General features: G+C 38.2%; 1 protein-coding gene across 4 annotated transcripts in view; it reads left to right on the forward strand.

The window, feature by feature from the left end:
• kdm6a (lysine (K)-specific demethylase 6A) overlaps positions 1–21,631 on the forward strand; it is a 73,096-nt gene that overhangs the window by 45,491 nt on the left and 5,974 nt on the right. For 2 of the 4 annotated variants that reach the window (XM_077215381.1, XM_077215383.1), the window contains 17 exons: positions 6,214–6,268; positions 6,725–6,759; positions 8,352–8,445; positions 10,046–10,172; positions 10,585–10,683; positions 10,837–11,056; positions 11,352–11,486; positions 12,757–12,897; positions 12,988–13,062; positions 13,173–13,277; positions 13,461–13,847; positions 14,514–15,271; positions 17,644–17,773; positions 18,041–18,146; positions 19,733–19,938; positions 20,402–20,463; positions 20,552–20,626. In XM_077215381.1, the coding sequence (XP_077071496.1) occupies positions 6,214–6,268; positions 6,725–6,759; positions 8,352–8,445; positions 10,046–10,172; positions 10,585–10,683; positions 10,837–11,056; positions 11,352–11,486; positions 12,757–12,897; positions 12,988–13,062; positions 13,173–13,277; positions 13,461–13,847; positions 14,514–15,271; positions 17,644–17,773; positions 18,041–18,146; positions 19,733–19,938; positions 20,402–20,463; positions 20,552–20,626 (2,810 nt within the window). The remainder of the gene's footprint in view (positions 1–6,213; positions 6,269–6,724; positions 6,760–8,351; positions 8,446–10,045; positions 10,173–10,584; positions 10,684–10,836; positions 11,057–11,351; positions 11,487–12,756; positions 12,898–12,987; positions 13,063–13,172; positions 13,278–13,460; positions 13,848–14,513; positions 15,272–17,643; positions 17,774–18,040; positions 18,147–19,732; positions 19,939–20,401; positions 20,464–20,551; positions 20,627–21,631) is intronic. The other 2 variants (XM_077215382.1, XM_077215384.1) reach the window with 1 other exon arrangement.

Here is a 21,631-nt window from a genome sequence, read left to right on the forward strand (position 1 = left end):
TGAGAGAAGACGGAAGCATAAGAAATGCAGGAAATAGCTTCTGCAGTGTATGTACCAGGCAAGCGGTAATCCATCAGCCGGAAACTGAAGCCTCGCGGGAGCTGCCATTGTAGCAGAACTTCACCAGCTGTTAGCATTCCATTGACTCCCATTCATTTTGCCGTCACTTTGACAGCGAATAACTTTACATCTGAGGCTTCCAAAGACTTCATTTGTCCATTATTTATTTCTAAAGAAACACGCCAATGTATAAAAGGCTCCATTACTTTGTATCTTACGTTATGGCCCCGTAGAAGCCGTCTTTGTTAAAAACAGGCTAACGATTGCGTCATAATCACGCGACTTTATATCGCACAATAGAGACATTACCGTGTAGACAGGAGGAGAAGGGAGAAGCCCATAGATAGAGTCCATAAAAACAACGGGACAAAATATTTCAACAACGTTTTTGAGGAATTAGGTGATTCAGATTTGTCTTGCCACAGCTACTAGAAGATTTACAACGTTCAGACTGTCGTCAAGCTCAGTTTGAGCCTGCGCAGTCGCTCAGCCATCAGACAGGAAGTGCAATAATCGGGCTTCAGTCTTCTCCGTTAAAATCAATGGGGTCGCTGTGTCCATTTCTTTTACTGTCTATGGTACCAGGTAGCTAATCAAATAGCGTGCGTGCGCATTTGACCTACATTCTGGAATGAGGACCCATATTTATGCATGTAAAAATGCATAAAGTTTTCTGTGTTGGGGTAAGGGGCTAGAAAATGTAATTAGCTCAGTATAAAAACCATTACGCCTAATATGGGACTTCCACATGAGGATAGGTGTTCCAGTACACATGATGACTGTGAGACAGAGAGAGTCTGAAAATGAACCATGTTTTTATTATAGGCGTATTGAAAATTTGTATAACCAAATGAATACTATAGTTAGAATTTATTTTATTTTTTATGACAAGATGACTGGTTGAAAATCTGTTTGTGTGTGGTGTGCTGTCTTTGTCACACCACACACTATAGTAGCAAAACGGTTAAATCTAGGATTTTTTGTCCTCATGTTTGTGGTCTTTTACATTTTGAAAATTGTATACGATTTTAAAAATCTTTTAGTGTGTACCCAGCATAAGTGAGAGGTTCTTAGATTGAACTGCAGAGTCTGAAGGTGTGGAATGCAATGCATTAGACATCCTCAACAATCTCTTACTCTTCAGGGTATTGTGAGCCAGAGTAAGTGAGTGAGTGGTAATAAGTCTTCCCTCTGCTCTGGGGAAGGGGTGGCAGGGGCTGAATGCTCTCCTGCTCCCTGTGCATCCCACTTACGGGAACAAAGCAGCAGCTCTGAGGACAGGCAGCAGTGCTCTCTTTATGCACCCGTGCGCTGCACTCTGCACTCCTTGAGCAAATCCCTCTGGTATGTGTCTACTATAGGATTACGGCTGCGTTTTTAAAGCATTGTATCTGTAGCGTTATGCGTCATAAATCTGTTGCAAAGACACCGTGCTTTGTTTACTGCAGCGTCATCCCTTTTGACATTGCATTGGCAGAGATGGACTGATATCAGTTATCAGCATTTAAAAGTTTGATAACTGTTCAGGATTGTAGTCAATGTATAGTCATTTACATTCATGCATTTGGCAGTCGCTTTTATCCAAAGCGACTTATATTGCATTTCAAGGTACACATTTACATTCTTATCAGTTTTTGCTTTCCCTGGGAATCGAACCCATGACCTTTGCGTTACAAGCGCCAACGCTATTAGAAGTAAATGATATTAGGCTTTTTATCCACTTATTACAAAAGCTTAACCTTTATATTGGCCATAACTAAAATGGTTTATCAACTGTAGCATAAATGTGATGGTCATCTCAAATTTATATACTTGAATATCCCTAGTGTTAAATTCATTCTGAATTGATTATTCAATCATCATGGCTGAAGTTGTCTTACTGCAGGTTCTGCATAGTGGAGAGGATCTGTTTAGAAATATTAATGGGTAGAATTCATAACACTATGTGGCTGCTGTAAGAATTTCCGCCTTAAAGTTAAAAGAGCCAGTCATCTTTTTATAGATTAGATAATTCAAGTACATTGAGTATGCTCACTGACTAACTAGACCACCCTAAAAATCAATTTAGATTTCAATTTTTCACAATTCCAGTTAATAGGAGCTTTACTTGTATCCTTTAAAGGGCTTTGCCAGAAAATAATTTGGGGTCTCTAAAATTTTTTTTTTTAAAGATGTCCTGTATGCTTGCCAATGTTGCATTTATTTGATCAAAAATATAGTCAAAATATTATGTAATAACTTAAAATAACTGTTAATATATTTTTTAAAAAAAATGTAATTTATTTCTGTGAATGCAAAGCTGAAATTTGCCATCATTACTCCAGTCTTCAATGTCACAAGATCCATCAGGAATCATTCTAATATGCTGATTTGGTGCTCAAGAATTATTTCTTGGTATTATCAGTGTTAATATCAGTTGTGTTGCTTAATATTTTTGTGGAAACAATGATACATTTTTGATGACTATAAAGTCTAAAAGAACAGCAACAGTCTTTTGTAACATTATCAATGTCTTTACGGTCACATTTGATCAATTGAATGCATCCATTGCTAAATTAAGGTATTTCCTTAAAAAATAAAGCGTACTTACCCCAGACTTTTCAAAAATTGTTTGTTATTAATTAATTAATTTTATATTGTCTGTTCAGACATAGGCCGCTGCAGCATGGGGTGCTGTTATTTCATTGTTTCTCGACATTAACCGCGTTAAGATGCTTTGAGTGGCTTTTTTTTTATATAAAGAACTTGTCCTGAAAGCATGTTGGTTCCATATAACTCTTTTAATGCCTGCTGATGTGATTCACTGAACAGTCTGCCTCCTCTTCTGTCTTTTCATCTTGTTTTTTCCCTATTCACACCTGTCCCTCTGTCCCGATTTCCTGCAGAGAGTGAAAGCTTACGGCAGGAGAGAGCAGCGTGTCATCTCTCAGCTGCTGCCGCTGCTCTCTTGAATAGTAATCAGTATTAGAGAGAGAAACACACTGGTAAACCTGCTGCATTATCTACTTGCCAGTCGAGAGGCATAGAGAGAGAGAGAGCAAACTGTAGGAAGCAGTTGGTCAATGGAGACCAGCTCAGCACAAAGGGCTTGCTATGGTCAGTAATCTGTGTTTTTGTCTGGTGGAGGATGTCTGTATGAAGCAGATAGGTGTGTGTTTGTATGATTTCCTTGTTTCGACTGACAGCAGTGATGATTTGTTGGCATGTAAGTGCTAAGATTCGTTGGCATGTAAGTGCTAAGATTGTTAAATGCTTTTAAAATGGCTGCACCATTTTATCTTTCTATTATTCTAAAAAATGAATTTGGTGTCTCTGATTATTGTCTGTTAATTTGACTCAGTGATTTGTACAGGTAGGCTGTAAATGTGGAGTGTTGGAAGTCTTAAGTCCTTTTGTAATCTGTCTTTGTGGTCTGGACATCAAATTTAGGACATTGTAATGCATGGCCACTTTCCTCAGTTGTGAATATGCAGGTGGATGATTTCCGATAGGTTCCTCTGTGCTAGGACAGTTTTCAGTGCTTTATTTAATAAGGAGCAGAGGCTGTGCTTTTAGGCTGGTTTCTTGGTAACCTGAGCAGCTGTTAGTTCTTCATGTCAAAGGGTTCGTGATTAGTGTTGTGATCATGCTGCTCACCGAGGGTTTCTCTATGCCCTGTGTCCATCTTAATATACATCAGTAGCTGTCTTTGACTACAAGATCACATCCTCTTGACCTTGCTGTTTCCTCTCTTGAGTCAGAGTAATTTGGAGGATATGTATGAGTAGACCTATAAAATAATAGCAGTACAATAATGGCAAACATTTCCCCCACTTTCTGCATTTTTCTTTTTTCTATAATACTATAAAAATATTCTAATATTAAAAATGCAAATAGGCATAAATTAAAAACAGTACAATTATATTATAATTGTATACATCAAATTATGGTAACGCTTCAAAATAAGGTCTCATTTGTTAACAGTTAATGCATTAAGCTGAACTAACTATGAGCAATACATTTTTTACAGCATTTATTAACTTTTAATGTTTGTTGTTAATAAAAATTCACAGTGCATTAACTAATTTTAATAGATACACCTTTTGATCTCAATTCATTAGTAAATGTTAAAATAATTTTTAACTAAAATGATTAAATTCTGTACAAGTATTGTTTGTTAGTTCCCTAAATCCCAGCCATAGCCCATTCAGAAATACTGGTTCGTTGGCAGAAACCTCTAAACACCACTTCCCTTTGCCAGCAAAAGCCTCCAGGTTCATAAAACCAATCAGGAGAGACAAATGGAATCATGATTTTAAGATGAATAATGGTGTTTATATGAGCTTTCTTTTAATTGCCTGGCTGCAAGTCTGTTTAAAGAGATATTTAACTAAAGATGGAAGAGTATGATAAAATGGATGAGCCTGTGGTAGTTTCAGTCACTGTCAAAAGGAAACTCATCAACTTCATATTACTGCCCATTTTAAGGCTAAAGAAAAGGGTTACAGTGGCTATGACATGATTTTGTGAGTAGCATTTAAAAACCAGCGTTTCGTGTGCTACTGTAACTCTGACAGAAATGGCCATAACCTACATCAGAGAACAGATCTAAAGCTATTTGCAAAAAAAGCACACATGAACAAGACAATCAAATTTTTTAAATGCCAACGAATTGAAAAAGTGACATTTTTGAAAATAAAATTTTTCAATAACTGACTAATAACCTTTAAAGTGAAATTACTGAACCTAAACATAGGAGCCTGAAAAAAATGCTAATTTAAAAGAAAAATTTTAGATGGACTTAGAGGATTTGGCAGCTGAAGTCTTCATATATAGCAAAGCAAAAATTATTGTAACTTAAAATTTTTTTTTTATGAAATTAGTAAATTTTTAAATGCTATTAAATAAATTAAATTAGTTAATTGTTTATGCTAATAAAAATATAAGTAAATAATATATGGATACCTCAATTAAACAAACATTGCATTAAAAATATCAAATTAAAAGTTAGTAATTAATTGAAAAACAATGAAGTGCATTACAGGTAATGGGACGTAGCAGGTCTATAGCACTTACACTGCGAGACTTAATGCACAGATCTAGTCCCGCATTTTAATATGGTTGTCAGTCCTAAAACTTTGCCGTGTACTTGCCAGTATGAAAAATAAAACTTTATTTAAATTCTGAATGGGCTGCAATTCTGAAACCAAGCAAAAAGCACAAGCTTGCTGAATTGGCAACTCCCGTAAAATAAAATAACGGTCTATACTGTACAATGATTCTTTTATGTATTGTTTATACTTGGTTGTGGGCATGCAGAACTCGCTCGCACACAAACCGTGGTGTTTTGAACGGATTCTGACAAACTTAAACTCCTTTGATTGGCCGTTGCATTCACACACTCAAACATGTTTGCGATTGGCTACATGATTCTAAAACCGTTAATGCACTTCACAGAGTGCTTGCACAAATACGCACAGGAACTTTTGAAAACGGTCACCTATTTGCGTGTTCTGGATTGACCCGGTGCTTAGTACTACCGGTACTGAAGAAAGGCTGGTAATAGTAACCAATTTTGTAAGACTAGCCCATAGAATGAAGGGAACCTTGGCAGCTGGTGAATACGTAGTACTGAGGCATTTTCTCAATAGTAAAAAAAAAAAACTGTAGTTTTTTAAAACGGCTGCGGTTCATAAGTTCTTGGCCAACATCCAAATGTCCAATGATCATTGTTTCACTAGATGTGGAGTCATGGGATAGTTTGATGGATGGAATTGTGATTGAGGTTGTTTTGGGAAAACGGTGATCGATGCTTGTCCTGACTTTCTGTCTCTCTTTCATAATTACAATTTATTATGATGTAGTTGAATTTAGTCAAACTTCCGTTGTTGTAATGCCATCAAAAACAGATTTGTGGTGTTATTCCATATGGCTCTTTCCATACTATTAGAGGTAGCAAACTTAGAAGAAACAGCACTTTCAAACTGCCAATTTCTTTTTATCCTTTATGGGATGGTTTGTTATGTTGGTATTGATTTTGGATGTAAAAAAATCATATGGGCATATTTAACAGTAGGACTTTAGAATGACAATTCAGACTGTAAAAATACCCAATATCTATAAGTGTTACTAACTATATCCAGCAGTCTAATCAAACTTCACCTTGTCTTGCAGCATTTTCAGCTGGCATTGATTGACTCCACTCCCTGCACTTTGTCCAAAGCTGAAAGTAAGTACCCTTCTAAGAATGTCAATTTTTAGTAAATATCTTTTTATTTGCTAATCGCATTGTCACATTATGCATGAGGGATTTTTTTAGCAGTAAAGACAAAGTGTTGAAAAGGAAAAAGGTTGGCATGTCTTTGCTGAGTCTTTCCTCAATTAGATTTTTCCTCTCACCATCTCCATCCTGCCTGAGACTCCAGTTGCCAGGGAAACTGCATGACTAAATTCAGCCGTGTGTTGCCTTGCATACGGGCAGTAATGACATGCTTGAAGTGCACAAAGGGCAAGCTTATATTCTTCCTTCCCGGTGTCTGTACACCCATAAGCTTATTAACCCTCAAGCTGAAACAGTGAAGACAAAGAACGCTGGTTTTATTTTTGACCTCATATCAGATTTGGATGGACTGTTTCCATCAAAAAAGGATTTCCAGTATTGATCTTCCTCTTTTTGTCTCCACAGTTCAGTTCCACATCGCTCATGTATATGAAATTCAGGTGAGTGTTCCCCTTTTTGTAACGTTTTATCATAAGTTGCAGTGTTTCACTGATACTCATGTTTGGGGGTATAATGATTTATATGTCCAGTATGATAAAGACTACAGCAGTGACTTTGCTCTGACTCAGACCTTGGTTTCTGAAGTAATTTCCCATCCATAGACTTTAGTCAGAGGAGATGCCATATTTATTTTGAAAGAAATTAGGGTAAGGCTATTAGGGGTAGACAGAGGGTTCAATCTTTGGCATCAAGTATTTAAATGACAACATTTTGAAAGAAAATCATTACAATTATATTCAAACTTTTTTTTGATGTATTGATGTATTAAATTAACGACGATTCTATTTATGATTCCAGATGTTTAAATAATCTTATGTTCTTCAATACAAACAATATTGGAAAAGTTATTATCCCAGCTCTTATTAATAAAAATATATTTTTATTAATGTAATATATTTTAAGTAATCCATAGCCCCATGATTGAGAACCACTTATATATTGTAATAATGTAATCCACAAGGGAATCTTCTTTTTAATAAAAAATTGAAATTTAATTACAAACTCAAAACACCATATGTTTGTTTCAGAAAACACTACATAACATTACAAACTCACCACAGTCCTACTTGCCATTATCATTTTTTTTATGCTAAAATTGGCTTCTATGATTAGTAAACCTTGTGACTTCTTCACTTAGAATTTGGCAATTAAATTGATTTTTAAAACTTCCAGCTCCCCGCTGTTGTGGTCTATAGGCGTTGAAGATACCTGCTTGTAAAGGATGCAGGCCATAGAGGTGACAGGACAGTGTTGTAGGATCTGGGGTTTTCTTTTGCTCACAGTTTAGTGCTCCTGCAAACACTCTGATTGATGGATTTGCTTTTAGGGTGCATCCTTGATAGTTTGTGTCTACAGCCAGCCAACCAGTCCCCACACTGGCCTCCCATTTTTGCTTCAAATTATTGGTCTCTGTTATGAGTGATAGACTCTTGTCACTCAGTTAGTCCTTTCTATTCAGGATAGTTATTATCCACCTGGTCTTATATTAAATTGAATCTTATACTGATTTTAAAACTTTGCTATAAGCAATGACTGCTACACTAACCTGCCAACCAGCACTTACGTTTTGCAATGGGATGATTTTATTGTCCACCACTCACAGATGAGATTGCTTTCATGTTGTTAGACCCATGTGTGTTTGGAGTCAGGTTGCTCAGGTCGGTCTGTTATGGTGGTCAGCCATCAGCTCTAACAAAGATCTGTGTCAAGGTCGCTAAGAAAAACAAACACTTACTCTTGAGAGGGCTTCTCAAGTTACACTGATACAGAGCATGTGTGTGTTTGTCAGACTTGTTAAGTCTAGTCTGGCCTGGCCTGGACTGACCCTCCCCCTCGTCTGTCTGTGTGTTTGTCTGTTGTCTTCTGCGTCCCTGTGTCTGGCCTGGTCAGTGTCCAGTGTGTTTCATCTCTTCCAGAGACCATACATTGTGGTCAGTCTGACGAGGGCCCTTTGTGTTCGACCAGAGGGGCCATAAAAGCGCCGACCCTTTTTGTCTGCTAAAACATCTCTCCTCTCTCTGTTTGTCTGCAGAAGAAATACCGCATCGCAAAGGAAGCCTACGAGAGTCTGTTACAAACAGAGAATCTCCCTGCACAGGTGAAGGCAACTACGCTCCAACAATTAGGTGAGTGTGCTTTACTTGCTTCCTGCTTTACAGGGTTCCCACAGTTATGGAGTACCTGTGGATATTAGGGAATTTGAGATTTGCATGCCTGGAAAAGTTATGTTCGATAATAAAATATTAAAGTCATGGAAAAGCCATTATTTCTGTCATCAAATATTTTTCTAGTTATGCTATGCTGTTAAATATGTCATCAATTGGAAATTACTCTAGTGCAGTGTTTATAAAATTATTATTTTTTTAAAACCAACTTATTCAGTAATCACAAACTGCTGAAATTTTTATTTGTTAAAATGTTTGTTTGCTGTTTTTTTTTTTCAGTATAGTCAAAGAATGAAATCTGCACACTTTCTGCACATATTTTGTATACAAAATCTGGATTTGAATGTAAAAAAATGTCCTGAAATGGTAAAAACAAGACAGTCTTGTTAGTAATGTTAAACACAATTGGGCAAAAGTGTAAGAAAAAGTAGTATGCAAGAAGGTGGGGGTTGTGTCAAAGAATGTAAATGATTGGGATTTGAATGTTTGGAATTCTGCACAGTGTTTGTGAAATTCTGCAAACATGATTCGGAAGATGTGTAATGTGGCATATTTAGAAATAATTGTAAAACCGTAGTAAGAATATGTCAGGTTTTCAGTTTAGATAATTGTACATAATAATACATTAGTGTTCAAACAATCCATTCCACACTAAGGTATTGCATCATGCTGTCTCCCCAAAAGATCTTTGTGGCATTCTCAACAACCCCATAGCCAAATGTACTGTCCAGGTTTTCTCAAATGTGTCCCAGTTCTCCAGGGTGTGCAAGTTTGCCAGATGCAAGTGCTAATGTTAAATACACAAATTCCTTTTGGGATGCTGTTGTGTGGTTAGAAATCTGAGCTAAGGCCATTCCTTTAACTGGAAACTGCCACCAATGAGCAAAGGACTCCAGGATGGGACTGTCTGTAAGGTGCTTTGGGTAAAAAGCATAAATAAGTAATGGAATAATAATTTAAATAATTGTTGCAGTGGCGAGTTGTGAATCCTTAAACACCAGCTCCTCGTCACTCCAAGCTTCTTTCTTGTATCAGTACAAAAAGAAAGCAAAAAAAAACAGCTGCCATAAAACCATTTCCACGTTGCCCTGCAATTGGCGGCAATGGTCGGGTTGCTGTAGTAACGGGTCCCGGGTGCAGGCGCTTGCCACAGGTGTTAAGAGCTCGGCTGGGATCAGTGTCTAGGAGAAGCCAGGCCTCATGGGGGAAGTTCTTTGTCTGCACACTGTCTCGTTCTCCTTAACAACCTCTGGCTGGGTGGGAATTGAGAGTAGAGGGGCTGTTTGGACAGAGCCATATCTGCTGGGACCTTTTGAAGCTGCTGGTTGTAGTAGAACCCCCCCAGCCGCCAATTCCACCAGCTCAACCTCATCTCCCCACCCTACCCTGAATACAAGCACAAACCATTTGCTCCTTTATAAGCACCAGCGTAACAGCTTTCACAGCCCACACCGTGGCTTAGTGTTGGGGAAGAGAGTGTTTGGTTATTGATGGTATTCCAGTTGTTTTGTTGAGAATGCAGTTTTTGATTTAATTCTCATGTTTCCCACCGTTTCCTCAGGCTGGATGCATCACACAGTCGAACAGTTGGGAGATAAAGCCAACAAAAATAGCTATGCTATTCAGTGTCTGCAGAAGTCCCTAGAAGCAGACCCCAGTTCGGGACAGACTTGGTACTTTCTGGGCAGGTAGGCATTTTTTTTTTTTTTTTACATCTTGTAGTAGTGTTATGTCTGATTTAAATTAACACACATCAGTGTAATTTTTTTTAATGTTTTTTGTGTGTGCGTGTATAATTTTATTATATTTTTTATAACAATGCATTAATCAGAATATTAGTTATTTGTTATCTGTTGTTTGACCAAACGTTTTTTGCTTGTGTCCTGAAGTGATCACCAAACTATTTAATAAAACTACAAGTTCCTTTTAGTTCCTGTTGCTCAAACCGATTAAATGTATATCTCAAAACCAATGTCGTTTTCTTTGGATACGAGTGTCTGTCAAATTAAGAAACATATAAAAGTAATTATCTCACATGTATGCTCTACACGCCATGTGCTTTATAGTGTCAGGATTTGATTTGTTTATGCCTTAATGCAGGTGCTACTCAAGTATTGGGAAGGTCCAAGATGCCTTCATATCTTACCGACAGTCTATTGATAAGTCTGAGGCCAGTGCAGATACATGGTGCTCAATTGGGTAAGCGCTTAATGAACATTGTTTATCAGGTTAATGCTGCAAAGGCTCATGAGAGAGATATTATCGGTTGCTCGTTATCATGTGGCAGCTAGTTAGGGACTCGCTGTTTGTTTTGCTTTTCCTCTTTGACCCCTCCTCTCTGCTGTGCTGCAGTGTGTTGTACCAGCAGCAGAACCAGCCGATGGACGCACTGCAGGCATACATCTGTGCAGTGCAGCTGGACCACAGCCATGCGGCCGCCTGGATGGACCTGGGCACGCTGTACGAGTCCTGCAACCAGCCGCAGGATGCCATAAAGTGCTACATCAATGCCACATGCAGCAAGTCCTGCAGTAACATCCCAGCTTTAACCGCTCGCATTAAATGCCTCCAGGTAGAGAGAGTGCTCGCACGTGACATTATCAGGAGAGGAAGTGTACATGTTCCATTTTAATGTGCCTGTCATTATTACTATTTTCTTTTTGGAAACAGATTGTGTACATTGTTCGTTGTTTTTGTTTTTTTTAAGTTCCTTGTTTGATTTGATTCACGCCCCCGTGTCTGACATACTTTACACTGAGAATGATATGAGTCATTTTCATCTGTGATTTGATGCATACCACCATTGCATTGACTCAAGCTTAGCCGAATCCGACATTGAACATGTTTTCTGCGCAATCTTTTTCTAGGCTCAGTTGTGTAATCTTCAGCAAGGTAGTTTACCAAGTAAAAGTAAAATGCTCCCTAGTATTGAGGAGGCATGGAGCCTACCAATCCCAGCAGAGCTCACCTCCAGACAGGGAGCACTCAACACAACACAACAGGTGAGAACAGATCAGCTAGACAAGCCAGTAAGAATGGCTTAGACTTATAATGGTTTAGACTTATAAAAATGTTGGTAGAGGTAGCTTGGATATTGTGCCGTTTTAAAGGAATATTTTCGGTTCAGTACAGGTTTAGCTTCATTTAATTTATGGCATTGTTTACCACAGAAAACAATTTCAACTTATTTACTCTACTGTTCAAAAGTTTGGGGTTTGTAAGATTTTTTTTTTTTTTTTTTAAGAAATGAATAGGCCTTCTTTCATTCACCAAGGATGCATTGAATTGGTCAAAAGTGACAGTAAAGACATTTTATAGTTTTACAGAAGTTTTATATTTCAGATAAAAATCCTTTTTTAAAAGCTTTCTATTCATCAAAGAATAATGAAAAAAATTAATTTTTTTTTACAAAAATATTAAGCAGCACAACCATTTTCAACATTGATAATAATCACGAATGTTTATTGAGCATGTTCGAATGATTCCGATCATGTGACACTATAGACTGGAGTAATGGATGCTGAAAATTCAGCTTTTCCATTACAGGGATAAATTACATTCAATATAATAAAAAGAAAAAACAGTTCTTTAAATTGTAACAATATTTGACAATATTACGGTTATTACATTAGAGACAAAATCTTACTGACCACAAACTTTTGAACGGTAGTGTGTGACTGTACATGTGTGACAGTTGTTGAATCAACAGAAGCACATAATAATGTTTATAATGCCCAATGAGATTTTCTTAATCTCCACATATGCATTCAATGAGCTTAGCTTGTATTGAACCTGTAACATTCCTTTAATGAAACATCAAAATGTGTGGTAAGGCCTGACTTCATGATTAAGTACCACTAAAAGGTCCTTAATTTCCAGTCATGCAGAACAATGTTGTTGTTAACATTGATTCTGGAGAATAATCTTAAACTGCTAAGGTTTAAAGTTATTTCCTCTAGTTCATTAGACCATAGCACTCATCACCACACATCATCCTTTGTTTCAACATATTTGTCACTAATTTTGGGGACCCATTTAAATCTTCTAATTCTTTACATATGTCATATATTTAACTGATATAATTGAGAGTGAGAAAGGTGACACTTTCTCTTGTCTGCCCTTTTGCTTATTGTCGTGGGGAGTGGTATTACACTGTCTGACAATAATCAATACCAAAGCTTGAGTGGTGCAAAAAAAAGAAGATTTGGGTTAGTTTAGTGAAATGTTTTTGTGCAATTGTTCTAGCTGCAATTCTATATCTGTTGCCTATAGCAGACCACCTGCAAAGCTCATCAGAGCAATGAAGCACAGTCCCAAATCCCAGGCCAGTCTCTTCCTTCTCATATGCTCTCTGACCAGACAGACGACCAGTCCAGCCCGGCCAAAAGGAAAAGGATTGCTAGTCCAGCCAGGGTACTGAGGGACAGACAGCATTTTAGTTTGTTTAATCTATTACAACTGACAGGAAATATTTGATTTACGATTTTCTTGTCCCGCCATCAGAGTTCACCAGATTCCTGGGCAAATGATCCAGGTCATCAAGTCCCCAACTGGAGTTTAACCCCACAGAAACTTCAGGTTTGTAGATCCAAATGTTATATATCTAAACTGCTGAAAGTGAATGATTTATGTATTTATTACAGCTGGGGCTAAACAAACTTTTATTATTGTGTGGTTTGTTTACACAGCTTCTTGAACAGTTACGGACCAACAGGGCCAATCTGAAGCCAGTGCAGCTGCAAATGTTGGAACAGTTGGAAAAGCAGCTCAGTCTAATGCAACAGAATCAGCAGGTATGGATCATTTATAGTGGCACAAAGCAGACTGCAAACTTTGAGAAAGACTAGAGGTAGTGTATGAGTGGTTGTGAAAGTGAAATCATGATTGTGCCCTCTCTAGTCTTCATTTCTTTACTTTAGTGAGATTTTTAATATTGATAAAGGTGCCTTGGCTAACACTCTTGCTCTCTCCAACAGATGAGGCTGAATGCTATGGGTCAGATACGACCCAATGTGTCCAACGGTCCTGTAACGGACTCCTCACTGCCTATGAAATCTAATTCCACATCATCCCCTCACCATCCACACATCCCTCTTTGTCGCACACCCTCTGCCCACTTGCGATGCGCTGCTCAGCCAATAGCCAACGGACCTGTCCTTGCAAGCCCCACCCCATGCAGCACGGCGGGAACCCTGGGTAACACAGATGCCGTCTCTGTGGGCAATAATCACCTCCCAGGATTGAGGAGCAACGGAAATGTGCCTTACTTGCGGCAAAACGCACTACCTCATAACTGCACAACCCCCACCAGCAGCAGCATGGATGATGAACCGTGGAAAAGCCAACACATCAACTCCACTCAGGTGAGATTAAATATCCTGGCCGATATGATAAAATCTTAATTATTTTCGTGTTATGGACGATATTAAACGATACTGTTTTGTTTAGGAATTCATTAAAAATAATGCATTTAAAACTACAATCAACAATTTTAAATGCTACAAGTGAATTTGGTCAACACAACATTAATGTACACTAAAAAAAATTTTTAATAGTTTTAGATATGTCACTTATGCTCTCCAAGTCTATATTTATTTTATTTACATACATTTGTTTTCTCTTTTAATACATTTTATATGTAATTTATTCCTGTGATGGCAAAGCTGAATTTTCAGCAGTCATTACTCAAGTCTTCAGTGTCACGATCCTTCAGAAATCATTCTAATATGCTGATTTGGGGCTCAAGATTTTTTTTTTTAATTATTAATGTTCTGCTTAATATTTTTAAGGAAAGAGTGATCCTTTTTTTCAGGATTCTTTGAATAGAAAGTTCAAAGAAATTAACATTTATTTGAAATAGAATTTTTGTGCAGTAATGTAAAAGTTTTAAGATTCACTTTCAGTCAATTTTATGCATCCTTGCATGATAGTAGTAATCTTACTGACCCAAAACTTTGGAATGGTAGTGTATGAAAAGTTGAGTAACAAATGCACTCCTTAATCTAGCATTTCCTTATTATTTATCACAGGGGCTTCAGAAAAGTCCAGGTCCTAACAGTAAGCAGCCTTTCTCTTCTGCTGGGACTTCCCAGCCTACCCCGGCAGCCGGCACTGGCGTTCCAAATCAGGTCGGACGTTCGGCCACAGCCAGCGACACGTTAGCGCAGGAGGCCAGTCACAATCACCTCCCCTCGCCTAGCTCCCCTCACTCTGCTACCTCAGGTGGACAGCAAGGCATGGTGCACACCAAAGAGAGCAAGCCTTCAGGAAACGGGCATTCCGCAGGGACGCCTAACAGCACTGCCACTGCAGAAGGACTGCCTAATCACGTCCATCAGGGCCAGGCAGACGATGCTGGGGCAAAACCCTGCTCACCAGGTGTACTTAGTTCAGACAATCCTCAACTCTCTGCCTTGTTGATTGGAAAAGCCAATGATAGTAATAATAGTAATGGCGGTGGGTTGGCAGCTCTCGGCACAAAGGTTAACAACGTTCACCCGAGTCTGCACCCAGGGCTTAAGGCGCAGGAAAACTCGGTGGCATCCTCTCCGTGTTCTGCCATGTCCACGGCCACACCCTCACCCAAATCGGCAGACCATCACAGCGCTCAGAACAGTGTTAACAGCCTTAACAGTCCCACGCTCAATGGCAAAGGTCTGGAGGACTCTCAGAGCCCCTTGAAGGTGGCATCTCCGCTGGTTTGTAGGAAACCGACACCTCCCTCGTTTGCCCCGTGGTCCTCTGTCTCCATCTACCCCAGCTCCAGTGATGTGCTCAAAGCATGCAGGTAATTGACTCCTTCCTGTATTCAGCTAGTTGTCAGATTTCTAGGTAGATATTGTATTTTTCACAAAATTTGTGCTACTGCTGTTTCTTTTTTTGTTTTCCTCAGCCACCCCAGCAGGATTACCTTTCTTTGTTGTTGTTTTTTAGTTTTTTTTGCTTGCATGCAAATGACACACCCAGACCACATCCACACCGCTCTTTATTGTCTTATACAGGGGTTTTCAAAGTGTGGGGTATGCCGCCCTGAGAGCATGTCACGGGAGGTGCGGAGTAGGCCTGGGTGACATGACCATGTCAATCGATAGAGATTATTCTATCTAAATTATGTATATATATCTGTGCTGCGCATGACTGCTTAAACATGATAGAGTAGCAAAGAAACATGGATGAATGAGAAGAAGGGTGGGACGTGCTTGATGAGTTATTGAAAGCACAATAAACCGTGAAAGAGAACTGATCCGGTACTGACGGGTGGCTTTCTGTGGAGCAAATCCGAAGCGTGAATTAAGTTCACTTTCTGGCTTATTGCGTTTTTATGTCTAAATTGAAAGTTTACAGTTGGGCAAAATTATCATTCGCCTATATTGGATCTATGCATAAAGTCTTGAAGTGACGGAGTCCCCATGTAGGCCTTCCTGCTGCTGTCTGTTGTTAATGTTAATCCAACAACAAATGAAATTGAAAACCATTTACTGCTCTTGACTGAATATCTTGCATAGCTTTATTAAGGATCTGTGTAGCCTATAAGTAATTAATATAGGCTGTATTCAATTCATACTATGAGGAGTTTAGAAGGATTGCCCACTGTCTTTGATTAAAAAAACCCTGATCTAATATAAGTCCATCCTAGTTGATTTAGTTTAAAGCTGCCTTAAAATTATGGTTTAGGTTGATGACTTATTTTATATATATTATTTATAATAAATGTATTTTTCTGAATTGTGTGTTAAATTGAATTGCCGTGGTGTTTAGCTATTCATTATTTTGAGGTAGTAGAAATATTGCTTTGAGCTTAAAAGTGCGATATTTTGTCATTTGTATAACTTTTGATGGGAACGATTATAGGATGTGTTGTGTGGTTGTCTTCAGGATGGTGTGATTGCTTTCAATACACGCCGGCCAATAAAGTAATTATTTACATTACCGTTCAAAAGTTTGGGGTCAGTGGGTTAAAAAAAATAATGTACCTCAATTTCCACTGAAATATTATGGACAACAGTTTTCAATATTGCTAATAATAATAAATGTTTCTTGAGAACTAAATCATCATAGAATCATTTCTGAAGTATCATTTGAGGCTGAAGACCGGAGTAATGATGCTGAAAATCTTACTGTATTTTTGCTCAAATGCATGCAGCCTTGGTTATTATAAGAGCCATGAACAATACATTTTTTAAATCTTTTTTTCCCTGATATCCCAGAGTGTTTTTGCTGTCAATAAGAAAAGAAAAAAAAATATATATATATATATATATATATATATATATATATATATATACTAGAGCCTAGTAATAAGCTTAACTTATAAATTCCATTTTGCAAAATATATTTTTTTGTAATGCCTCAGCATGTTAAAATGAGCTATTCTATCATTAAAAATGACAGCAAAGTGCCACGATCTCAACAACGCAGAGACTTAAGCCTGTTTTATGCTTCTGCGTCGAATCGACGGCGTACCCCCGCAGACCCCTCTGCGTCGCCGCGAACCCCTCCGCCGTAGCTCTACATGCACCTCCAAAAAATTGTAACTACGCGTCGAGGCGACGCAGACCACAAGGGCTGTGATTGGTCAGATGCACCGCAATGCAGCTCAACCTGACGCAGAACAATAAAACGGGCTCAACGCCGTAGGAGTGACGGCGTAGCTACGCCATGGAGTTGACGCAGAAGCATAATGAGGCCTTTAGTGCCAGAAAATGTCAGACTGTCAAACTTTTAAAATTTCACAAGCACCAAGGTTCCTCTTCCAAACAAAAGAAGTGTAACTATGCTTCATCCTCACAGCAGTAATTATTTAGAGACATTTTATTTCCTGAACTTTTAACCCTATGCAGTGTTGTATCAAGTGGGAAGTTTCCTACACTGTTTGTTTTGACTGGAATGGCTGTTGATCTCTAGTAATCTGGTTTGTGGCTCCATCTGTGTCTAGAAAGCAGCAGCACATGTGCCCTACCCTGTGTCCCTGTCATGCTAACAAGACATCTGAAATGATGCTCTCCACTGCATCATGCACTCTATCAAAATGTTCAATAATATAATAAATTTTTTTTTTTATTATAATTGTAACATTATTATATCAATTATTGTATAATATTATAGTATAAAACCATCTGAAAAAGGGCTAATAAATATCTCGTGAAAATTATTTTGCAGAAACCTGGGAAAGAATGGTGTGTCCAATAACAGCATCTTACTGGACAAGTGTCCCCCTCCGCGGTTACCACCTCCACCCTTCCCTCCTCTGCCAAAGGACAAGCTCAATCCTCCCACCCCTAGTATTTATGTAAGTAAATGTCATCGACGTCTGACACGGTGCGGCCTGGATTGTCCTCCTTAACTCTTTCTAGTATTGCTGCCGGCATGTTATTTACAAGGCAAAGTACATTCCAAAAAAACAAAACGAGTTGCACTGAATGAAAGCACTTTTTTGCCATTGGAAAGATATTTAAGTAAACCTACATTTATGCTCGCTCTATTACACCCTTTTTTATTTTATTCAAAGCTGTTATTTTCTACAGTCACCTAACCCTACCTTTTAAAACCTTGACAGTTGGAGAACAAGAGGGACGCTTTCTTTCCGCCGCTACACCAGTTCTGCACAAACGCAGCCAACCCCGTTACAGTGATCCGTGGCCTGGCTGGAGCACTCAAGCTAGGTGAGCGTGTTTCTGAGCGCTTGTGCACATTTGTGTTTTTGCCAAAGCACTGCGTACATGGTTGAGCATTGAGATGTGGTCTGTTTTATTTTCATTTTGGATTTGTTTAAATTTGATTTTGTTTAAATTTAGTGCTCTCATTTGCAAAACTACAACAGTCAGGAGACATTTAACTAGCACTGCTACAGACAGTGAGTTTTGGAACACATTTCAAGATGACTTGGCTTCAAATGACAACAGCACCATCTGCATGCTGAAAGTGTCATTACATAAAAGCATCCCCACCACAGAAAAACTTTATTTTACAGTATGTGCACTTAGGTAAGAACACTGTAAAGTACACCGGAGTAATTTAAGGGTTAAAATTAGGTTTATGCATAAGGTACCTAGCTATTACGCAGTTATTGTAATAACTATAAGAAGTGCATAGTATGCTCATGTGGAACAGGACTGTAAAAGAAATTGCTACCAAAAAAAGAAAAATACAGTAGCAGGATTCTTCTTAAATGGACTTTTTATGTACCTGCTCTTCAAACCTAATAAATGACATAATGGAATATATCATTTTCCTTTGAGAATAGTCTCTAATGGTCTGCAGGAAGTAGAAGTACGTTAGGGAGAATTTACATTTACTTTTTAAAATTTGATTCCGACTGACGTATGCATTATTGTGCCTGTCAATCTTAGACCTGTTATGTATTATCTCATCATTTTTGGTTGTTTGGAAAATTTGAGCCATTTAGACAAAATTTGCACACTACTTTTACAGTCATAGTAAAGGGCAAGTGTTGTTTGTCTGTCTTTCCACGTATGGCACAATCTGTGTGTAAGGGTTTGAAACCTAAATATATTCACATTTGAGTTGTAGAAAGGGTATGGCCCCTTTCTCCTATTTTTATTTTATTTTGTTAATGCTGTTTCTCATTTGATTTAGAAATGCTGCAAATTTCAATGACACATTAGCTGCTTTTCCACCATTGGGCTGAACAGTTCTAAGAAAGTAACATAAGGAATGGTTAGTTATATTTCCACTTGAGCTTGGCTCGGCAAGGCACGGTTACAAACCGTTCTCGGCTCAGTTAGCCACGGTTAACCATGCTGGTAGAATGCGTGTAGTGATGTCGACACTCAGGATTGGTTAAGCTTCTTGTCTGTTGCCCAGTTTCTCTGTACCTGGCCAAGATCGCTATTTGTGCGAAGTAAACAGTTAATAATAAAAGTTCATAATAAAATTAAAATAAATATCTGATCATCCTCCATAAATCAGTCGCTATATACATTCCAAAGAGCTCTGTTTTCAGCCCCACAGTGGAAGCAACGAGAATGGTTTGGCCCGACGTTGGAAAAGCGACTTTTCTCTCCAAAAACATGCCTATAAATAAATTAAAAGGGGAATCCCTTTTTGGTAATTTAAATGTTTATTATAATACCTAATCTCTTGTTTAAACTTCATCATTGGGACCTGCAGGACTCACTTGATCATCTCAAAGAGCTTATGATCTGACAATTTGATGGTCCTGGATATTATTTAATTTATATCCATATTCATCATTTGATGTCTTTCTCTCCACTTCTCTTCGTGTCAGACCTAGGATTGTTCTCCACCAAGACTCTGGTTGAGGCCAACCCAGAGCACCTGGTGGAGGTGAGGACTCAGTTATCTCAGCCCACTGATGAGAACTGGGACGTGACGGGCAGCAGGAAGATGTGGCGTTGTGAGAGCAGCCGGTCTCACACCACCATTGCCAGATACGCTCAGTACCAGGCCTCGTCTTTCCAGGAATCGTTGCGGGTGAGTTGTCGTCATTCCATCATGAAGAAAAAAACGTGCTGTCTTAGATAAACATGTAGATTAGAGAAATATTTCATTAGTGTCATAAGTTTGACATGGCTTCAGATATCCTGGTCGTCATGATCATTTCTTCATCACTCTACTTGAAAATAATGGCCAGAATCTTGCGCTTTTGATTGTGCATTTGCTCTGAACTTGGGCCAGAATGTCAACAATCTATATTTCCTCTTCATGCCAATAGTTTGGGTGTGTGTGTATGTTTTTCTGTCACTATCATGCCCATTGGCAGAGGTGCATTAGCAGCTTCTGAGGCAGTCCAAATACTTGAAGCGTTTGGTTTCAGCCAGCTGTGTTTCGAGATCACAAAAGACATATGTGAGAAATAGTGATAGTGAGAAAGAGTTCATGATTGGTGCTTTGGTTTCTAATGGTTCCTTTTCACATTTTTTTTACTATCCAACAGGAGGAAAATGAAAAGAAAGGGCAGAAAGACCACTCAGACACAGAATCTGCTCCGTCAGAAAAGTAAGTCCTTGTTCCATTAAAGCCTAAATGTTTTAAACACTTTTGACAGAACCATAGTCTTTAACTGGATCCTGCATTTGTGTTTCAGTGTATTGCGGAGAAGAAGAGGTTCCTTTAAGCACATCAAATTTGGGACAAACATTGACTTGTCAGATGAGAAAAAGTAAGTGCTTACTGGATTTGTTCCTCCTCTGAGCGATTCTTTATTTAAACCCCAACCATCTAACATGATATACAAAGTTGCAGACGCGCTTGTGTGCATCAAAAGTCCCAAATTCATTGTATAGCCACAACTTGTTCAATAAAAATGTATTTGGAGAAACATTTGGTTGTAAAATATCAGATGTACTCACTTCTGTAGTTGGAGAATACTCGCATCAGTTGTATGTTTAAACACTGCCATTCAACCAGACAAAATCATTTTTATGGTGTTTTGGTATTTAAAATAGCATTTCTGTATATATATTTTAGCTGTGATTTGCAAAGCTCCATTTTCAAAAGACATTCATCACTAAAGTCCACTAAGAAAACTTATATAATTCATAATTAAATTTTTTATATATTTTTAAATCCATAAAAATCAATCCATAATTTCTTCTTATTACTTTTCTTTTTAAATATGAGAAACAAGAAAAGTTTGGTAGAAAAAGAATGTGCTGCTTCATGAAGTGTGGAAACGGAGCAGTACAGTGTCTTTGTTTATGACGTGTTGAGTACACTTGCATTTCTTGTACATTTTCGTATTTGCCATTTATTTGAAATAGAAATAGCAATCATTTTTAACATTATAAATGTCTTTACAGTTATTCTTGATAAGCTTAATGCATTCTAGGATAAGTCAACTAGCAGAATCTGAAATCAATATAATCTGGCAAAAAAAGCTTAAATGCTTTTGATTATCTAATGGACAAGAGTTCGTTTAAAAAACAGTAAGCTACTTAAGTTCATGAAGTGCAGTGAGTTTTACCATGGTGAAATGAAGTCTTAGGCTCTCTGCTTCCTGTAGTGCTTGACAACACTCTTTATTAGTAATGCAATCACTTTAATGCATGCCTCATGTGGTTTAGTGCTTCATCAAAATGCTCTTGAGTTTTCGTTAGCCCCTTTCATACAGAGATTCCGGAAAATACACGGATAAAGTGACCCGGGATTTGACCCAGGTTCGTTT

This window comes from Siphateles boraxobius, unplaced genomic scaffold, assembly GCF_051911475.1.
Source record: "Siphateles boraxobius isolate OS27281-9 unplaced genomic scaffold, OSU_SipBor_1 7, whole genome shotgun sequence".
Taxonomy (NCBI): domain Eukaryota; kingdom Metazoa; phylum Chordata; class Actinopteri; order Cypriniformes; family Leuciscidae; genus Siphateles; species Siphateles boraxobius.